General features: G+C 46.5%; 1 protein-coding gene across 1 annotated transcript in view; it reads left to right on the top strand.

The window, feature by feature from the left end:
* The window catches only part of LOC147747107 (vitamin D3 hydroxylase-associated protein-like), a 329790-nt gene that overhangs the window by 247374 nt on the left and 59254 nt on the right, over positions 1 to 23162 (top strand). Inside the window, exon 12 of the mRNA XM_086952358.1 lies at positions 17633 to 17672. Within this exon, the coding sequence (XP_086808484.1) occupies positions 17633 to 17672 (40 nt within the window). The remainder of the gene's footprint in view (positions 1 to 17632; positions 17673 to 23162) is intronic.

Here is a 23162-nt window from a genome sequence, read left to right as displayed (position 1 = left end):
TAGTCGCTCTTCGGATGCGGGGGACGGCGGCGAGGGCGTGGTTGGCTGATCGGAGGTGGCGTTTGGGAGCGTAGAAGTTGACTCGGCTGTTGAGGTAGCTCGGGCCTTGGTCGTGTAGGGCTTTGTGTGCGTGGGTGAGGAGGCGGAAGGTGATTCTTTTGTTGACGGGGAGCCAGTGAAGGTCTCTCAGATGTCCGGAGATGTGGCTGGTTCGTGGGATGTCAAGGATGAGTCTGGCTGAGGCGTTCTGGATCCGCTGGAGTCTCTTCTGGAGCTTGGCGGTGGTACCGGCGTAGAGGGCGTTGCCGTGGTCCAGTCGGCTGGTGACGAGGGCCTGGGTGACGGTCTTCCTGGTCTCGGTGGGGATCCACCAGAAGATCTTCCGTAGCATGAGTAGGATGTTGAAGCATGCCGAGGAGACGTTGTTGACTTGCCTGGTCATGGAGAGGGAGGAGTCCAGGATGAAGCCCAGGTTGCGTGCATGGTCTGTCGGTTTGGGTGCGGTGCCCAGGGCGGGAGGCCACCAGGAGTCGTCCCAGGTGGAGGGAGAGGAGCCCAGGATGAGGACCTCCGTCTTGTCTGAGTTCAGTTTCAGGCGGCTGGTCGTCATCCACTCGGCTACCTCTTTCATCCCTTCGTGCAGGTTGGCTCTGGCGGCGGCGGGGTCGTTGGTCAGGGAGAGGATCAGCTGGGTGTCGTTGGCGTAGGAGATTATGCTGAGGTTGTGTTTGCGTACGATGGCCGCGAGGGGGCTCATGTAGACGTTGAAGAGGGTGGGGCTCAGAGATGATCCTTGGGGGACGCCGCAGATGACTTCGGTGGCCTCTGACTTGTACGGTGGTAGGCGGACTCTCTGTGTTCTCCCGTCGAGGAAGGAGATGATCCATTCCAGCGCCTTGTCCTGGATTCCGACGTTGCTGAGGCGCCGTACTAGGGTGCGGTGGCAGACCGTGTCGAATGCCGCGGAGAGGTCCAGGAGGATGAGGGCCGCTGTTTCTCCGTTGTCCATCAGGGCTCGGATGTCATCGGTGGCGGCGATGAGGGCGGTCTCGGTGCTGTGGTTGGCTCGGAAGCCGGACTGTGAGGGGTCGAGGGATCCGTTCGTCTCGAGGAAAGCGGCCATCTGCTTGTTGACGGTCTTCTCGATGACTTTGGCTGGAAACGGGAGGAGCGAGATGGGGCGGTAATTCTTGAGGTCGGTGGGGTCCGCTGTTGGTTTCTTGAGTAGAGCGCTGAGTTCGGCGTGTTTCCAGCTCTCGGGGAAGATGGTGGTGTCGAAGGATGTGTTGATGATGTCTCGCAGGTGGGGTGCGATGACAGCGTCGGCCTTGTTGAAGACGTGGTGAGGGCAGGGGTCGGTCGGTGATCCGGAGTGGATGGAGTTCATCGTGCGGATGGTGTCTTCGGTGCTGATCGGGGTCCAGGCGTGGAGGGTGGTGGTGGGGGGTGGTTGTTCGGTCATGGTGTGCGTTGGTTGGTTGTTGAAGCTGTTGTGTATGTCCGCGATCTTGTTGTGGAAGTATGAAGCCAGGGAGTTGCAGAGGTCTTGCGATGGGGTGATGTCGTTGTTTCCTGCGCTGGGGTTGGAAAGCTCTTTGACGATGTTGAAGAGTTCCTTGCAGTTGTGTGCGTTGTTGTCCAACCGGTCCTTGAATGCTGTTTTCTTGGCGGCGCGGATCAGCTGGTGGTGTTTCCGGGTGGCAAGTTTGAAGGAGGTCCTGTTGTCCGGTGTCGGTTCCCTTCTCCAGACTTTCTCGAGGGCTCGGCAGTTCTTCTTGGAGCTCTTGAGTTCGTCGGTGAACCATGGGGCTTTCTTGCTGCCGGGTCTGCTGGGCGGGGTCCTCAGTGGGGCGAGTTCGTCCGCGCAGTTGCTGATCCACTTCGTGAGGTTGTCGGCGGCCTGGCTGGGGTTCGCTGAGCTGGCAGGAGGGTGCTGGCTCAGGGAGGTGGCGAGCTGGTCTGCTGTGATCTTGTTCCAGCTTCTGCGGGCGGCCTGTTGCTGGTGGTGGTGGGTCGTTGTTTTCTTGAAGGTGAAGTGGACGCAGCTGTGGTCCGTCCATTGAAGCTCTGTGGCGTGGCTGAAGTCGATGTCCTTGCTGGATGAGAAGACACTAAGTTGTAAGTTCTCCCAATGGATAACAGAAGTCCTTCGGACACTAAAATGGAACTAAAACACTCTACACCAGCAAGGTTTTCTAATGCCTGTCATGATGGTCCTTGAAATCCTTGAGATTGGTTTATGGATACAAGAGGAAATGTCTTTGAGAACAAAAAGCATCAGTATGTTGCCTTAGTGGTACTGGAAAGTGGGCAGAAAGTGACATCACAACCCTGCTTAGCTAATAACTGTCTGGTCAATTTTCTGCATTTTCAAAGTTGGTAAATGGCCCAAGTTAAGGTGTGGTACAGAACGCTGGCTTTCCTGGAATATTATAGGGGGTCCTAAAGGAATTATTATCTGTTATAGCTAGGCTGATCCAGTATGGCTTTTGTCCAGTGTGCTGATTCCCGCATATGATCAGTGTGTGCTGCATTAACAAGCAGTAAAGGAGTCAGTAGTGGAATGACATATAGTATTCCATGGCAGTGGAATGACATATAGTATTCCATTGCTCGTGGAATACTTCGGAAAATAGCAGCTAACTGCAAACGGGCATGATCTGCTGACTTTGAAGCAGAATTACTTTTTCTCATCAGTGGAAAGTAGACATATGGGGGCATATTATCAAGCCCATAATCGCTGTTTTAGCTGCAGTTTTTGACCGAAAAGCAGCAATAATTTCATCGCAGTATTATCAACGACACGCTAACATGCTTTAGCACGTTTTTCCTTGTGCTAGCACCAGCTTTACTTACGCCTTGCATCGCATCACTAATCTAAGTCTTCTCTCAGTCCGCTTGCTCCGACACTATGACTCTTAAACATGGAGTACCTCAGGGCTCCATATTGAGCCCGCTACTCTTTAATATTTATATGAGCCCACTGGCCAAAATGATAGAAGAGACTGGATTACTTATGTTCTCCTATGCTGACGATTCTCAGCTTATCTTCTCCCTATCATCTACAGAGTCTAATAACACCTCTTCACTAAAACTCGGTCTAACCAAGATCGCGGAGTGGATGAGAACATTTTTTCTCAAACTCAATGGTGAGAAGACTGAGCTTCTTGTCATAGGTAAGAACAAAGAGCTCTGGGGACCCCAACACTGGCCAGACGAGATGGGTACCCCTCCGGTCCCAGTCAAATCTGCCCGCAACCTCGGGGTTATCATTGATGAATCGCTTAATCTTAATCAACAAGCTGCGAAGACGTCAGCTACTTGTTTTGCGATACTAAAGTGGCTGAAAAAAAATGTGTTGGATGCTGCCCAAAAACACTCAAAAAACTGTCATCAATGCTTTAATAACCTCCAGACTCGATTATGCTAACGTGCTATACTTGGGGTCCAATAAGGCTACAACCCGCCGATTACAAACCGTGCAAAATGCAACCGCGAGATTACTGTGGAAAATTCCCATCTCCACACCTACCACCAAGTACATCCGCGAACTGCACTGGCTGAAAATCGAGAATCGGGTGAAGTTTAAATCTTTATGCTTTATGCATAAGATCTCTACCAACAGTGCACCCAAGTACTTACAAAATCTAATACATCCCTACCGCCCATCTCGAACCCTTCGTTCAGCCACAGCCAACCACTTTGTGATTCCAAAAATCAGGCGGGCACGAATGGGCGGAAAATCCTTTTCTTATCTTGGACCCTCACTTTGGAACACTCGTCCGGTGACACTTCGGCAGGAAACCAATTATATGAAATTCAGGAAGACCTTAAAAACCTGGCTGTTTAACATCAAAGACCTGAATCAATCAAAGCACTGGATCACTAGCGCCGGGAAACCCTTTGTTGGGTAGCTGTTGCGCTATACAAATAAAATAAATAAATAAAATAATTAATTGAGATGCAAAGTAGGCATTCCTCACATAACTTCCATGAGAATTATTAGAATTGGAGGTCTCTAGTTGGCAGAGGTGGGTACCTTTGACCAAATAGGGACCCTTACTTCTAGTCAGGGTAAAGGGGCACACACTGTTGATAACCCCTGTTCACCCCCTTGGTAGCTTGGCACAAGCAGACAGGCTTATCCCCAAGGCAATGTGTAAAGTAGTTTCACCAACACCCACAATAATATTGTGAAACACCACAGAGGGACACCACACAGGTAATTATAAAAAATATTCTTTATATAAAATTTAGGCAAGACCAAATATCAAAAAGCAAGGCCAACATACACAATAAACTTCTGTTGCAAGTAAAAGAAAAACGGTTCCCTTGTAATGTCCTCTTAATTTATAGTTCAAGTATTATCCAAAGGACAATCCCAGCAAGGGGGTCTCAAGTAAAGATAGTCCCGGCAGTCTGTGTCCCGGTACTGCAGCGAGGATCTGATAATGCTGCTTGTGGTGGAAAACAGGACTCCCCGCTAACTCAAGCCCCCGCTGCCTCTTATTTGTGCAAAGGGAACAGGCCCAGCACGCTACCGGTATCACCTTTCAGGGACTCCCCACCCCGAGTAGGTGAAACCTGCTCATCGGTGCCGCTCGCGGCAACCGTCTCCCCGCGGTAACTTTATGATCTAAGCTGCAGGCAATTTACCTTAGGCGTGCGGGTAAGATGAAGGACTGCCACTTCATGGGGGTTTCCGGCTGCACAGTTACCCTGGCGTCTCCGGTGACGATTCCGGCAAACGCAGCTCCCTCGAGGGTTGCAAGAGGCGGTGTCCTTCACAGGCGCTGGGCCAATCCCAGCGCGGTGCTGCGGGCGAGCCCCCGACCACGTGACACTGCTCTCCTTCCCGGCCGGGCCCAATTGTATCGCGGCTCCTCAGTCGAGCCTCCTGCAATGGGCTAATCACAGCGCGGCCTCTCCAGAGACCTCAGCGGACCCTGGGACGATGGCGGTGGGTTTCTTCGGCTGTTCTTTGTCCCGGGCAGCGGCGGTGATTTGTAAACCTGGCGATTCGGGGCGCAGCAGTCCCCCCCCATAGGGCTCAAGTTGTAGGCAGGCCGCCCACGATGTTACCAGCACATTCCGGGGATTACTAACGTGGGAGGCCACACAGACCTACGGCCAGCGTCAGTAATTTGCCCATGAGCACACCGATCCTCCCAAAATGGGCCAGTGCCTTTAAATATCAGACTGGGAAAGTATTCTCAGGACAAATGCCCCGAAGAAAATTCTCAAGGAGAAAGTTATGTTAGCTTCTGTAACTGCTGATAGATACTAGTTTTCTCAAAATGTTCAGTATTCCACTCCTTGAAGCTCCTAGGAGAAGAGATTTTTTTCTCTTATTTGTCCCAGATTCCGGAAAGGCAGCCGAGGTGTGTTATTTTTCAGCTTCGAGTAGGTATTGATCCTGGCGGAAAAATTGTCATATAAAAAAATTGAGTTTTTAAAATAAAGGCTAAATTTTTTGCACTTTAAAAATAAAGTATTACTTTGTCCGTTTACTCTTTTTAAGTGAAAGGAAAATGGTCTGGCATCCACTTTTTAGTCTCGCAGAGAGACCTATTGCCGCCGATCCACAAATCTGACTTTTATGATCCGGATTTGTAGAAGTGCACGTGCTGGTGACCGCGCTTCTATCACCCTGCCTTGCTCTTCAAAGGCTTGCTTGATTGCCATGACTCACAGCCCTCCCCCTCCCCAGCCAGCTTCCCCCAGGCCGTGTTCTCTCCCACCTTTCAAACACGCAAACACTTCACGGCAGGAACTGCCTGGTGCTTATGAAAAGTGCTCTGATATATTCGGGTCGAGCTATTGCCTTTCACTCGCGGAAACACGCACAACCAACTCAAACAGCCCACAGACTCTCTCCATTCACGCACGTCTACACCACGCACGTCAACATGCACACCATAGCTTCTCACTCATTCATCTGCACGTTCTCCCCTTCTCACTCATTCATCTGCACGTTCTCCCACCAAACTCAAACAGCCCACGGACACTCTCTCTCCCACCCCACCACACTCCCAGTCTCTCTCCATTCACGCACGTCAACACCACGCACGTCAACACGCACACCATAGTTTCTCACTCATTCATCTGCACGTTCTCCCCTTCTCACTCGTTCATCTGCACGTTCTCCCACCAAACTCAAACAGCCCACAGACTCTCTCTCCCACCCCACCACACTCCCAGTCTCCCTCCATTCACGCACGTCAACATCACGCACGTCAACACGCACACCATAGCTTCTCACTCTCACACATACTCTGCCTCCTCCCTCACATGCTCCCTCCCTCACACGCTCCCTTCCTCACACGCTACCTTCACTCACACGCTCCCTCCCTCACTCGCTCCCCCCTCACACATACTTTGCCTCCTCCCTCACATGCTCCCTCCCTTACACACTCTCTCCCTCACACATACTCTGCTCCCTCCCTCACATGCTCCCTCCATCACACTCTGCCTCATACGCTCCCTCCCTCACACATACTCTGCCTCCTCCATCACATGCTCCCTCCCTTACACACTCCCACCCTCACACATACTCTGCTTCCTCCCTCACACGCTCCCTCCCTCACACATACTCTGCCTCCTCCCTCACACGCTCCCACCCTCACATGCTCCCTCCCTCACATGCTCCCTCACACCTACTCTGCACCCTCCCTCACACATACTCTGCACCCTCACTCACATGCTCCCTCCCTTACACGATCCCTCCCTCACACATACTCTGTCTCCTCCCTCACACACTCCCACCCTCACATGCTCCCTCCCTCACACATACTCTGCACCCTCCCTCACACATACTCTGCACCCTCACTCACACGCTCCCTCCCTCACACGGTCCCTCTCTCACACATACTCTGCCTCCTCCCTCACACGCTCCCTCCCTCACACATACTCTGCCTCCTCCCTCACACGCTCCCACCCTCACATGCTCCCTCCATCACATGCTCCTCCATCACATGCTCCCTCCCTCACACGCTCCCTCCCTCCCTCACACATACTCTGACTCCTCCCTCACATGCTCCCTCCCTTACACGCTTCCTCCCTCACACATACTCTGCTTCCTCCCTCACACGCTCACTCCCTCACACATACTCTGCCTCCTCCCTCACATGCTCCCTCCCTCACACGCTCCCTCCCTCACACTCTCCCTCACACGCTCCCTCCCTCACACATACTCTGCACCCTCCCTCACACATACTCTGCACCCTCACTCACACGCTCCCTCAATCATACGCTCCCTCCCTCACATGCTCCCTCCCTCATACATACTCTGACTCCACCCTCACATGCTCCCTCCCTCACACACTCCCTCCCTCACACGCTCCCTTCACTCACACAATCCCTCCCTCACAGCCTCTCTCCCTCACATATACTCTGCCTCATCCCTCACATGCTCCCTTCCTTGCACGCTCTCTCCCTCACATGCTCCCTCCCTCACACATACTCTGCCTCCTCCCTCACATGCTCCCACCCTCACATGCTCCCTCCCTTACACGATCCCTCCCTCACATATACTCTGCCTCCTCCCTCACACGCTCCCTCCCTCAAACATACTCTGCACCCTCCCTCACACATATTCTGCACCCTCACTCACACGCTCCCTCACTCACACATACTCTGCCTCCTCCCTCACACGCTCTCTCTATCACATATGCTCCCTCACTCACACATGTTTCCTCCCTCACACATGCTCCCTCACTCACATATGCTTCCTCCCTCACACATGCTCCCTCCCTCACACATGCTCCCTCACTCACACGCTCCCTCCCTCACACGATCCCTCCCTCACACATACCCTGCCTCCTCCCTCACACGCTCCCTCCCTCACACATACTCTGCCTCCTCCCTCACATGCTCCCTCCCTCACATGCTCCCTCCCTCACACATACTCTGCTTCCTCCCTCACACGCTCCCTCCCTCACACATACTCTGCCTCCTCCCTCACACGCTCCCACCCTCACATGCTCCCTCCCTCACACCCTCCCTCACACATACTCTGCACCCTCACTCACACGCTCCCTCCCTCACACAATCCCTCCCTCACACATACTCTGCCTCCTCCCTCACACGCTCCCTCCCTCACACGCTCCCACCCTCATATGCTCCCTCCATCACACGCTCCCTCCCTCACACACTCCCTCCCTCACTCACACATACTCTGACTCCTCCCTCACATGCTCCCTCCCTTACATGCTCCCTCCCTCACACATACTCTGCTTCCTCCCTCACACGCTCCCTCCCTCACACATACTCTGCCTCCTCCCTCACACGCTCCCACCCTCACATGCTCCTTCCCTGACACGCTCCCTCACACATACTCTGCACCCTCCCTCACACATACTCTGCACCCTCACTCACATGCTCCCTCCCTCACACGATCCCTCCCTCACACATACTCTCCCTCCTCCCTCACACTCTCCCTCCCTCACACATACTCTGCCTCCTCCCTCACTATCTCTCGAGTTCCCTCACTCTGTCTAGCGATCTATCTATCTATCTATCTATTGCCCACACTATACCTATCTATATATCAATTCATTAACAAGCAAAAAAAAACACAAGCAACACATACAATAGCAACAAACATACACAAACATCTAACATACACAAGCATCACTAAGCATGCTCAATTATGCTACAGTGGTGCACAGTGATGCTGTTGTGCTAATAAGTGATGCTGTACTTGTGTTAAGTAATGCTGTTGTGGTGCAAAATGTTACTGTTATACTGCTAAGTGATGCTGAGGTGACGAAAAGTGAGAATATGGTATAAATGAGTCATGCTGATGTGTTGCTAAGTGTTGCTAGGGTGGTGGGGAGTCATCCTGCATGTGTTGCATAGTCATGCTGGTGTTGCTCTAAATGATGCTGCTATTGCACTAAGTGGTTTGGTGCTGCTAAGTGCACCACCACAGAAACACCGTGCACCAAAACAGCATCACTCAGCATCAACATAGCACAAATCACCAACACAACAGCACCACTAACCACCACCACAACGCCACTCATCAGCACAACATTATCACTCAGCAACACCACATTAACACAATGCACCAACACTACACCACTCAGCACATTAACATTATCACTCTGCAACACTACAACATTGCCCAGCACCACACCAACATCAGCCTCCAGCACCACATCATCACTCGCAAACACCACTTTAACACTATACAGCACCACACCAACACTCCCAAAAAAACAGTACTCAGCACCATCACAACACCACTCAGCATCACCACATAAACATTCAGCAACACAACAATGATCCTATGGTTTAATAAGTGATGCTGGTGTGTTGGTAAGTGTTGCTAGGGTGGTGGTAAGTGATGCTGCATGTGTTGTATAGTGATGCTGGTGTTCCTATGACTAATGCTGCGATTGCACATAGTGTTCTAATAAATGTTCGCAATAGACTGTAAAGGCATATATAACATACACATAAGCCGCATACTTTCAAATAGTAAAAAGCAGGACATATAACACCAACAAGCAACACATTTACATAAGTATATCACTAAATAATAAGTACATCGGCTAACGAAACAAAAAATTTAGCCTCAAAGGTTGCAAATTATAAAAAAAACATTGTTGGACATTAACAACATCTATAAAATAGATAATTCTTTCGCATATTTAAGTATTGAGTAATAAAGTTTAAACTTACCTGTCAAAAGACGCAGGAACAAGACTGGGAGAACAACACAGCTTTACCACGCAACTGTTCACGAACATCTAGGAAAGTCCAAAAAAAAAAAAACATACAACCATGTATCCCCTTATGCCCATAAATAAAAAGCAACACCCTTATGCCCACTGTTGCATACAGCAAAGATAGTTGGCATACACTTTATTATCTAACACATAGAAAGCAAACCAACAATAAACACGTTTCAATAGGAAAATAGACTGCATACACTACTACAAAGTCACACATACTCTGGAAATCGACTGCTACATATTCCGTCCATGACTAAACAAATAAATCTACAAAATGGCAAACACATTCGTAAAATAATCTATATTGTATTACAATTTAGACTTAACTGCCAAACGACGCAGAAAAAATACCGTAAGAACAACGCGCCTTTTCCACACGACGGTTCACTAACATCTACGAAAGTGAACGTTTACGGACGTCAAAAGCAATGCTACGTCACCAGAAAATAGCGCTGCGATTGGCTCTAAATTACGTCATACCTCAAATAATAACAAAATCTAAACTAAAACTAGAACGCAACAACAAAAACGTAAAAAACGTGAAGGGCACACATCGCGTCCGCCATTTTAAACACAAAAAACTTTATTAAAAACGTTACAACACTACACATTACCACACTGTGCAAAAATACGTACATAGAAAAAATACACAAAAAATGTTCTAAATCAAAAAAACATGCAACACACTCACACTCATATGTATATTACTAGTCCATCTGTTCAAAATTTCAACACCCCATTTCAATTTTTTCACAAACAAATGTGCTATTTACATGGTATAATTGTCACAAACACCTGCTGGATACACTTATTATCTAGCTTCATCTTCCTGTATTGGGTCACCCGTGTTTCACATTCTCTGCCTTACTTTCCTATCCCTATCTCTCTTCCACTTCCCTTTTCGGATCTCATGCTACATATGATTCCTTGTACCTGTGCTTTGGTGTTCTAATGCCTGTATGTCTCTGTGACAATATTCACGGATAAAAAAATAATAAAATTAGCATCATCACAACAACTCACAATCACACCCAATGACACCCTCACCCTCAGCCTCACACACCCTCACTCATCCTCACCCTACCTAACACCCGCACACCCTCAATCACACTCACACCCTCACACACCATCACTCACCAACACACCCTCAACCTAACTCACAACATCAACTCCCTCACCCACTCTCACACACCATCACTCAACATCACCCCCTCAACCTCACACCCCCTCACACAACCTCACCCTCAGAAACACTCATTCTCACTCACACACTCAACATTCAAACTCGCAGACCCTCACTCACCTTCACAACCTCACAACAATCACCCTCAGACTCTCAGCCTCACTCACCAACACCTATCATCACACAATCTCACACCCCCTTACCCTCATCCCCTCATCCTCACACACACAACACTCACACCCTCACTCATACTAAAACTGTCACACTCAATCACCCTCACACACCATCACACACCCTCATACCCCCGGACCCTCACATCCACTAACGCTCACTCTCACACTATCCATGTCCACCCTCCAACTACACCCTATAACTACAATACCACCCTACAACTCTACCCTCCAACTACAACTCCACCCTCCAACTCCACACATAAATAGGGTTAGGCAACATTTATTTTAATAAATAAAAATAGGATAACACACTTGTAGCTATTCAAAAATTAAAATGTAATGCAACGCAAGGACAGTGCAGCAATTAATACACAAAAATGCTGAAAAAGATTGTAAAATAAAACAATTTCTTAACAAAAAACATAAATGCACACAAAATAGGGAAACATCAGAATACACAGCTAATAATACAACACTTTAAAAGTGGACAAAGCCATCTAAAGGACAACAATTCACAACATAAACCACTTACTAAAGTAAGGGAAAATAAAACATTAAACAATGCCGGAATAAATCAAACACAAAAAAAAAGCGTAATCACAAAAGCACGGAACTTCACAGCCTAATTGCAATTCTTCCAAAACTACAAAAAAGTATTCAACTCAAAGTAAGCAAAGGAATCTAAATAATTCATTAAGGTATGCGAAAAAATAAGGGAAAGAAGCTGTCTACAAGCAACAACTTGAGTCCAATAATAAACGGTCTAATACAAAGAGAAATTAGTAGAAAAAATACACGTTCAACTAATCATCAGTCACAAGATGGATAAACTTGCACATTGTTAGTAAAGCTGGTTATAGACAGTGACCATTAACATGCAAAGGTACACGGTACAAAGCTTACTTAACAAGGGCCAGAACATTTATAACTGTCTTTTCACAATAACTTTTTAAAAAGTGCAAAATAAAAAATACAGTTAGACTGCACAAAAACACTGTCTTCACTACACTATCTCAGAAAAACATCCAATCAGTAAGGATTAAAATAGACTGTTACACAACAAGAACACAATAATTACATACCCTAAATTAAAAATATCACAAACATTATTACATACAATTACAAAATAACAGTTTGAAAAAAATTAGAAATAAACACTTTAAATCACAGTACATCCTCTTAATACATAAATATACTCAAAACGAAATAGCCCTTCTAAGTGCTAAAAACATTTCATGTAGTCAAATAACTAACACCAGCTAAAAAATCAATCAATAAATTAGAGTTGTCACTAACATATACATTATATATCAACAATAAAAAAACTTAATTAAATTTCATTTACATAAATAAATGACTATAATTAGAATCGCTAACAAAATATTTCAAAATGTATATAAATACACTCATAATCAATAATTACTTTATACATACTATGGATACTACATTACATTAGATAACAAAACACTTACAAATAAACTCTTACCTGTCAAACGACGCAGCAACAGCACACAAACAAGCACACGCCTTCCGCGCCTAACGATTCACGATCTTCTGGGGAATTCCACCGTTGACGTAAGCAAATCGGAACGCAACGTCAAAAACGTAGCGGTCCGATTGGCTAAAAATAAACGTCAATCAAATACAATCATTCCCAATACAAAAAAAACTAGAACGCTAACGTAGGTAGCGTCAAGGTGACGCATTGCGTCATCCATTTTACAATTATTCACTTTCATACGGGAGTCAACACACACAAAACACACACATAACACAACACATATTACAGAACAAGCACACATTTACATTACATATAAAAATACACATAAGGCAGGGAAATTCAAAAGGGAAGCTCAATCACATTTTTTTAATATGACACATTAAAAAACACACACACATTTAAATTACATATAAACATACACACCCTCACACCCTCACCCTCACACCCCGCTAACTCTCACCCTCACCCCCTCACACACACTGACACACCCACAGTCACCCTCAAACACCCTCACCCACACACACCGTCACACACCCCCTCACTCACCCTCACACACACTCAGCCTCACACACCGTCACACACCAACACACCCCCTCACTCACCCTCACACACTGTCACACACACTCAGACTCACACCCCCTCACTCACCCTCACACACACACACCCCCTCACCCTCACACCCCCTCACCCCCACACACCGTCGCTCCCCTCACACCCCTCACAACCCTCTCACACTCACTACACCTCGCACCCTCACACTCACACACCCTCACACACACTTACCCCCCTCACACTCGCACCCTCTCACCATCAACACCCCTCACCCTCACACACCCTTACCCTCATCCCCTCACCCTCACACACCCTCAGTCACCCTCACACCCCCTAACTCTAACACCAACCCCCTCTCACACCCTCACACTCCCTTACACACCCTCACACACCCTCACCCTCACTCACCCTCACACACCATCACCCCTCACCCTCTCAAATGTCCTCACACACCATCACTCACCCTGACACCCCCTCACCCCCCTCACAACCCCGCACACACCTACACTCAACCTCACACCCTAACCACCCTCACTCACCCTCACACCTCCTCACCCACCCTCAAACACCCACTCGCATTCACACACTCATTCACGCTCACACCCTCACTCACCCTCACACACCCACTCACCATCACACACCCACACACTCTCATACCCACTTACCCTCACATAGCCACTCACCCTCACACCTCACCCCCTCACACTCACACCCCCTCACCCTCACACCACCTCACCCTCACACACACTCACCCTCACACCCTCACTATCACAACACTCACCCTCACACATCATCACAACAAACTTACACTCACAACGACTTAAAAACACTCACACCCCTCACACACCCTCACACCCTCAACTTCACACACCGTCAAACAGCATCAATCAACATCACACCCCCAACCTAACACCCCCTTACACCTTCATACACCATCATTCACACTCACACACACCTACCACCTCACAACACCTCACACACATACACTCACCCTCACAACCTTACCACCCTCAATAACCATCACCCTCACTCACCCACACACCTCCTCATCCTCACACACCCTCATACACCCTCACCCTAACTCACCCTCACACCTCCTCACCCTCACACACACTCACACACCCTCACTCACCTTCACACAAACACTCACCCTCACACCCTCTATCACCCTCACACACCCACTCACACACACTCACACACTCACCCACAGACTCTCCCTCACACACCCACTCACCCTCACAAACACACTCACCTTCACACACACACTCACCTTCACACACCCACTCACCATCACACCCTCAACCTCACACCCCCTCACCCTCACACCTTCACACACCATCACTCACCCTCACACCCCATCACAACACCTCACACACCTACACTCACTCTCACACCCTAACAACCCTCACTCACCCACACCCTCACTCACCCACACCCTAACCACCCTCACTAACCCACACACTCACTCACCCTCACCTGCACTCACCCTCACACCTCCACACCCTCACACACCCTCACACCCCTTCACACCCTCACACACCATCACTCAACATCACCCCCTCACCCTAACACCCCCTCACACCATCACTCACCCTCACACACCCCCATACACCCCATCACCTCACAACACCTCACACATATACACTCACACTCACACCCTAACCACTCTCAATCATCCTCACCCTCACTCACCCACACACCTCCGCATCCTCACCCACCCTCCTACACCCTCTCACCCTCACCCTCACTCACCCTCACACCTCCTCACACACACTCACACACCCTCACTCACCTTCACACCCACACTCACCCTCACACCCTCACTCACCCTCACACACTCACACACACTCACCCATTCACCCACAGACTCTCCCTCACACACCCACTCACCCTCACAAAAACACTTGAATCTCACTCACCCTCACACACCCACTCACCCTCGCACACCCACTCACCTTCACACACACACTGACCTTCACACACCTACTCACCATCACCCCCTCAACCTCACACCCCCTCACCCTCAAACATTCACACACCATCACTCACCCTAACACACCCTCACAAAACCTCACACACCTACACTCCCCCTCACACCCTAACAACCCTCACTCACCCACACCCTAACCACCCTCACTCACCCACACCCTCACTCACCCTCACACCTCCACACCCTCACCCACCCTCACACACCTTCACTCACCCTCACCCCCTCACAACCCCTCACACACCTACAATTGCCATCACACCCTGACCACCCTCACTCACGCTCATCCTCACTCACCATCACACACACACCCACCCTACCCACTCATCCTCACACACCCTCCCCACTCATCCTCACACACCCTCACTCACACTCACCCCCTCACCACCCCTCACACCCGAACTACCCTCACTCACCCTCACCCTCACTAACCCTCACAAACTCACACACCCACTACACCCTCTCCAACTCCACCCTCCTACTCCAACCTCCAACTCCACCCTCCAACCCCACCATCCAACTCAATCCTACAACTCCACCCTACAACTACACCCTCCGACTCCACCCTCCGACTCCACCCTCCGACTCCACCCGCCAACGCCACCCACCAACGCCACCCGCCAACTCCACCCTCTCACTCCACCCTCCCACTCCACCCTCCGATTCCACCCTCCAACTCCACCCTCCAAATCCACCTTCACACGCCACCCTCCAACGCCACCCTCCAACGCCACCCTCCAACGCCACTCTCCAATGCCACCCTCCAACGCCACACTCAAACTCCAACCTCCAACTCCAACCTCCAACTACACCCCTCAATCACACTTCACCAATCAATGCCACAGCACCACTTAATGCTACTGCAACACTCAATAACACAAACCAGCACAACACAACAACACCACTCAACACAACAGCACCACTGAACGTCACAGTACCACTTAACACCACAGCACCACTTAACGCAACATCACCACTCAACGCAACAGGAACAATCAATGCCACTGCACCACTCAAAGCCACAGCACCACGCAACGCCACATCACCACTCAACGCAACAACACCAATAAACACAACATCACCACTCAGCCATAGCTCCACTCAACTCGACAGCAACACTCAACAACACAGCACCACTCAACAACACCACATCACTCAACGCCACTGCATCACTCAACGCCACAACAACACTCAACACCACAGCAACACTCAACAAAATAGCAACACTTAATAGCACAGCAACACTCCACAACACTGAAGGCCACATCATACATCAGCACCACTGAAGGACACAGCATCACTCTGCACCACTAAAGCCCACAGCATCACCCAACACTACTAAAAGACACAGCATCACTCAGCAACACAAAAGGCAAAAGCATCACTGAACACCACAGCATCACTCTTTAAAAACATCATCAACAACAAATGGTTCCAAGATGTTCTCTCAATGATTTATGCTTTAGTAAAACATTTTAAAACAAAAGGCAATATTCCACTTAGAATCTTCAATTTGCCTCACAGGTAAATACACTAAACATAATATTCCCATTACTTATTTAAAAAAACTTTAAAATATTGCCACTATACATTACATCAACTTTTAATAATTATTAATTATTTATAAAAATAAACACAATTCACATTTATAATATTAATACTTCTAAATCATATAAATACAAAACATATTGCATTGCAATAAGTCTCACTTTTGCAAAAGTTAAAAATATTGCTATTGAAAATAACAAAGCTAATAATTTCCCCACTTTCAATACAGACACATAAATACAATATTTGCCATTTGCAATACCAATACCTCTAACTTTCCTAATTCGAGACCTATTGCATTGCAAATGCTTGTTTAAGGTATGGTTTTAGATCACGTAGCAAAGCACTCCCCACTTTATGGTCAGTGAATCAGCTTGATGTTCTGGTTAGAATGGTTAGATACATTTTGCATATTCAAAAAGTGAAATTTTAAAAGCTTGTTTCGTACATTGAATATGGTGCCTACGTAAAGAAATGTGTATTGTATCTGAGTCTGATTGTGTAGAGTTTTTTTTAGGTGTGTTGGATTCATTTTAAGCGTAATCAAGTCTGTGCAGTTCAACTGTTGAAAGTGTAATGTGTGTTGTTTATCTTTTTGAGACATTATTCATAAAATTGTAATGCCGATTTGTATCTCTTTTTTTTACATGTTATTGTATTGTGTATATACGCTAAGATGTATGATTTGGAAATAAATCTTACTACCACTACAAAAAAAAAGGGAGGGAAACATCATACATGGATTTTATTTAAGCAGTTGCGAAAATATATCACAACAAATGTAATTCATTGTCTAACATATCTTGTTGAGGTATAGTATAAACTAATACTGTGTAATGTGAATTTTAAACTCACTTCTATGAGGTGGTGTGTTATTGGTTGACATCAGGTCAATGGTGTAAAAGACTTTTGTTTTAAAACATGTTTTCTTGTGCTTGATTCCTGTAGGTCTGCAAAAGAGGTCTGGGCACAACATGCTGCTGTGGAGGTACTCACATTTTTCTCTATTCTTATTTAGAATCAAGTCATTATTATATATGTGGGATACACTTCCACTCCATACACATTACTTGTTTGTGTATATTTGGAATTGTGACACATTTAAAAGTAAAGGGCCTGATTTAGACTTAAGTCGGATTTGAATCTCATCCAATTTCTGGAGGAAATGCGTAATCCAGAGGAACATACACAGAGCCACCTCTATGATCTCCTCTGGAATAGGATTTGTTTGGATGAGCTGTGCAGGCCATTCTCACTGTCCCTGTCATCCCCACCCCCACTGCTCCCCATTCTTATTACCCCCCCTCTTAGATATGCATCGCCCACCCTGAGACTGTCCTCATCCTAAACACCAGTGGTGTTTCTGCTGCACACCATACACATAACACCCTGTAACAACAACTAAAAAGGTATTCTAGATATTTAATAGTTCAGATTTTACTGCATAAAGGTTACTGGTAATACCTGTGAACATTAGGATGGCTTCCTCTATAACATATATGATATGCAATCTAGAGGCATATTATCAAGGAGAAGACATATTTATCACTTACCGCGCTTAGCGCACATTTTCCTATTGCCGACTATCGCTGGAACTTATCGCCATGTTAGCGCTGTATTACAATGCTTAGCGCTATGGCAATAAATATTCTAGCGATAGCGGGAATATAGCCATTTTCCATGGAACAACGCTGGTTTTATAGCGATGTTCCATGGAAAACAGCGATATCCTTGATGATAGGGCCTGTGGTCTTAGCCACACAATCCATCTCCCATATTAGTATGCCGTAGTAAGGAATTTAACAGACGATAAATTCCAGAGTTAAGGCCCAGTTAGTGTGAAAAAAATCAGCGTTAAACCGGACGGGGCTTCGTTGTAAATACATCGAAGCACTGTTAGCGATATTTTATAATGTAGTTGTAAGAGGCACGCCTACCTTGCATCTCATTAGCGATGCGAGGCGAGGAGATAGGAAACCGGGCGCTAAGGCAAGGAAACAAGCGCTAGCGTGTCATTGTTAATAAAGCGATAAAATTATCACAGCTTTTTGCCAGAAAACAGACGCTAAAGCGGCAATAATGTTATCGCCAGCCCTTGATAATATGCCCCAAGTTTTCCTAACAACTAGGATTCTCATCAACTGGCACTGGCATATTTATTTAGCACATAGAATACAAGCATAAATAAACTAGCAATGTAAATATATGTAATATTTTGTGGAAGCCCTTCTCTCTCACCGAGTTGAATTGAACTGAACTAAATTGAATTGCATATTTATAAAGCAGAACGATTACCCCAGCTGTGGTTTCCTAGAGCTCAGGACAAGACAAGCAGATAGATATTAATGACTATTTTCATCGTAAACTACCACTGGCATATTTATTTAGGACATAAAAGGCAAGCATAAGTCATTAGCCAAGCAACGTGAATATATGAATCTTTGTTGAAGCCGCCCTCTCTCTATGAGTTGACTTGAACTCCATTGAATTGAAATATATATTTGTAAACTGAAGTGGTTTGCAGATTGGGGTAACCACTTCATTTCATTCAGTATATTGTGCGAATCAAAATTATATGAAAAACATTTTACAAAAACATGAATGAAATGTGTATTCCTCCTATGCATCACGAATAATGAACAGTTGTTTGAAATGAAGTTGAATCAATACAAATATGAAAGTAAAGTACAATGATTTTTTGCGTTGTATTTCGAATCTGCAGTATTAATTAGCAGTACTGAAATTGGTGGCCTGGTACCCCTTGTTTGAAAAAATGTATTAGACGTCCTGCCAGGCTCCCAGAATGGACGAAACCCCTTTGGTTTAAACATACTAAAGACAAAAGCACAGTTGAGTTTCTGGCATTGGCTCAGGGTATAAGCTGTGTTCATAACACTCTGGTATCCAGAGGTTGAGGAGAATGTGGTGGATGCTTTTAGGACATAAAACAGCTGTTACAAATAGAGAAGCTTGCTAACAGCAGAGACTTGTGTCTGACTTTACTGAACTCTAGTAACAGCTTTGGTACTGCAGCCTGTTACTGAAAGAACTTTTTTCCAAAGTCGGACTGTGAAAAAAAAACTGTCTGACTTCAAACTAAAAGTAGCCCCCATCAGCAAATCGGACAGATTGAAAATGGCTCGCACTTGCATATCAGGCCAGTTTTGAACTTTTAAAATATTTTGCAAGGAGTGGGGTCTGCATTCATTTGTGTTTGTTTCAGGCAATGTTTATACTAATATCAGGAAACTCAACCGTAAAAACTGGCTGACCTGGCCATAAAACAGGACCAAAAACTGCCAAGAAACGGCCCACACAGTGATCAGACAGACCAGCCTCATTGACTAATAGAGGAGTCTACACCCTGTTTTTGACTGAGTGAAGGAACCTTAGAAACAGCATAAGGTGCTTCATCCTGCCAAAGGAAGGACTTCTATCTGTCACATACACCTCTAGTCACTACATAAGATACGGCAGACTGCTACAGTGAAGACCTATATCTACCTTGAGAGACCTCTAGTAATGGTCTAAGGTATTGCAGCTTGCATCAGGAATAGCTGGCTTCAGCAAAAAAAAAATCCCAATTTGTATTATGTGTTCTTTGTCATTTCTATTTATTTAAATCTTGTGGCTTTGGCAGGTGCAGTGAATTAATACTGCAAGTTGTGGGACTGAGTGTGCTATACGACAGTGCTGCCAAAGTTAATAGATCTGTCTTGCATTTTCAGCAACAAACTAGACACTTTACATTTGGCATCACATGTTTAAAAGTGAGTCCCATTGGCATTACCAATGTTTGTTTGGGAATTGGAGACCAGTCTTATGCGATCCTAAACACCTAGCAGATATTACCAGGGGTGAGTACCGTCCCCAGTTGAGTAAGCTAAATCAGAAGTTCATGCTTAGCTGCAACAATTAGTCAGCCTTTTCCACAAAATTGGGTTCAAGTTGCTTATTACATCGGCATTTGTCAACGAATAGTAAGATGCACACGCTTTACAAAGTGTGATGACCACTGTTAACTATTCAGTAGTTGTAATAATCACAATCCTTGTCAGCGTGAAGCACTAAAATCAAGCTCTGAGGAAGTCGCAGAATTATTTTCCAAATGTGACAAAACACGTGTCGGCTGGTTTTCTTCTGTTCGTTGGCTCAAAACGGAAGGAATAATAAAAGACAGAACATTATTCAACACATCGGAAGATACTTTCTCTCATTTTATAACCATTTAGCTTTATCTCTTGTACTTACTTACATACTGTTTTCCTATTACTATGTGTGCCTAGGTTGTTGTTTTTTGTTTCACTGTGAGGGTCTTCACCTGCACTAAATTGAGGGGTTACAAGGCTTATCCCCTCTCCTAGTGGCACAATACAGATTCATCCTCCCCTTACCCATTTGCGATTATTTAGATGAGCGCCAAGCGATTTCTCTGAATTCTAAAAACCCTCGTGTTAGAGTTTCTAATTGAAAGCATGACATGCGCCATGTAAAAATAATTAATTAGCAGCCGAGCCCACAATATAGAGTTGATTTATAGTTCTCATAGGCATCCTTCTTCTACAGTATTATGAAGCAAAAACACAAGAAGACCAATTGAAACTTAGTCATTAAGGGGTCACTCTAATTTGAACTACATCTTTAGTGCCCCAGGTTTCCACATCAAGTCTTGTGGCATTTCTTCAGAACCTTGTGAATGTTCATAGTACCCTACAGAGAAAAACTGTGCACTGATGTCCCTACTCTACATATGGTCACTGCTTGTGATATACCTAGTGGTGTAATACCATTCGACGTTGACTCACATGGAATGGTCCAGGAGAACCTTAAATACCCTATGGTCCCCATAGGAATCTGTTGAAGTTAGTGAACGTCTCCAATCACACTTGAAGTGGGAAGAGGCAAGTGAAACTCCCAGGGATACTGGGATTGGTGTCCTAGCCCACTTACAGTATCTTCGGGTCTCATCTTTCCCAGTTCCAAAAGATGGGTCGAAGGATCCGAGGAGTTCTTTATATCATGTTAGGCCTCCTCGTTCACAACAGTGAGACCACTTTCAACACATCCCACGTAATCACGTGGTATTTTATACGTCAAGGTATGGCTTGTTAATTGTGTAAGCCATCTTGGGATAGACTGCTGTCCATATTGTGATCAATGCAAATAATGAGGCTAAATCAACAAGGTTGTTGGGAGTCCCTGCACAAGTGAAAATCTCACTTATTATGTCATGGAAATCGTTATATATTCAAATCTCAAATCAGTGCAGGGTTGTTAATAAAAATTTGAAGAAAATTCTCCCTATTTTTTTGTTTGATTTTATGTGCACCTTAAACCAAATGTTGCTACCATGGTGAATTTCGCACCGGACACAGAGGCCACTTGCTACTTTACTATACAGCTTGCTTCATCATATGCTGTTATCTAGTTCAAGTTCAAGTTCAGTAATTTGTATAGCGCGCTACTCACCCAGAGGGTCTCAAGGCGCTTGAGTGAGGGTGGGTGCTTTAGTGCATCATTTATCGAATAGCCAGGTTTTTAGCTGCTTTCTGAAGGAGAGGTGGTTCTGTGTGAGGCGGAGGTGGGAGGGGAGGGAATTCCAGGTTTTGGCCGCTAAATAGGAGAAAGATCTTCCTCCCATGGTGGATCTATTGATGCGCAGGATTGTGGCGAGGGCTTGATTGGATGAACATAGTTGGCAAGTGGGTGTGTAGAAGGATAGTCGTTTGTTGAGGTATTCTGATCCTAGGGCGTAGAGGGCCTTGTGTGCGTGGGTGAGGAGGCGAAACGTTATTCTTTTGTTGACGGGAAGCCAGTGGAGATCTTTCAGATGACCGGAAATGTGAGCTTGACTGGGGATTTCCAGTATGAGTCTGGCTGAGGCGTTTTGGATGCGCTGGAGTTTTTTCTGTAGTTTGGCTGTGGGTCCGGGGTAGAGAGTGTTTTCATAGTCTAGTCGGCTGGGGACTAGTGCGTGGATGACTGTCTTTCTTGTTTCGTTGGGGATCGAGCTGAAGATTTTTTTGAGCATGCGTAGGATGTTGAAACATGATGAAGAGACGGCGTTGACTTGTCTGCTCATCGATAGGGAGGAGTCTAGGATGAAGCCTAAGTTACGCGCGTGATCTGTAGGTGTGGGTGCTGTGCACAGAGCCTGTGGCCACCATGAGTTGTCCCATGCAGAGGGGGATGATCCTAAGATGAGGACTTCAGTTTTGTCCGAGTTTAGTTTTAAACGACTGTTCTTCATCCATTCGGCTAATTCTTTCATTCCTTCGTGTAGATTGGTTTTGGCGGTGTTAGGATCTTTGGTGAGGGAGAGGATTAGCTGGGTGTCGTCAGCGTAGGAGATGATTTTGAGGTTGTGTTGACGCGCGATAGATGCGAGAGGACTCATGTACACATTGAAGAGGGTGGGACTGAGTGATGATCCTTGTGGTACGCCGCAGATGACTTCGGTTGCCTCTGATTTGAATGG

Source organism: Lissotriton vulgaris, chromosome 1_1, assembly GCF_964263255.1.
Source record: "Lissotriton vulgaris chromosome 1_1, aLisVul1.2, whole genome shotgun sequence".
In the NCBI taxonomy this organism is placed as follows: Eukaryota; Metazoa; Chordata; class Amphibia; order Caudata; family Salamandridae; genus Lissotriton; species Lissotriton vulgaris.
The sequence above is the reverse complement of the archived record's forward strand: the minus strand, read 5'-3'. Positions and strand labels throughout refer to the sequence as shown.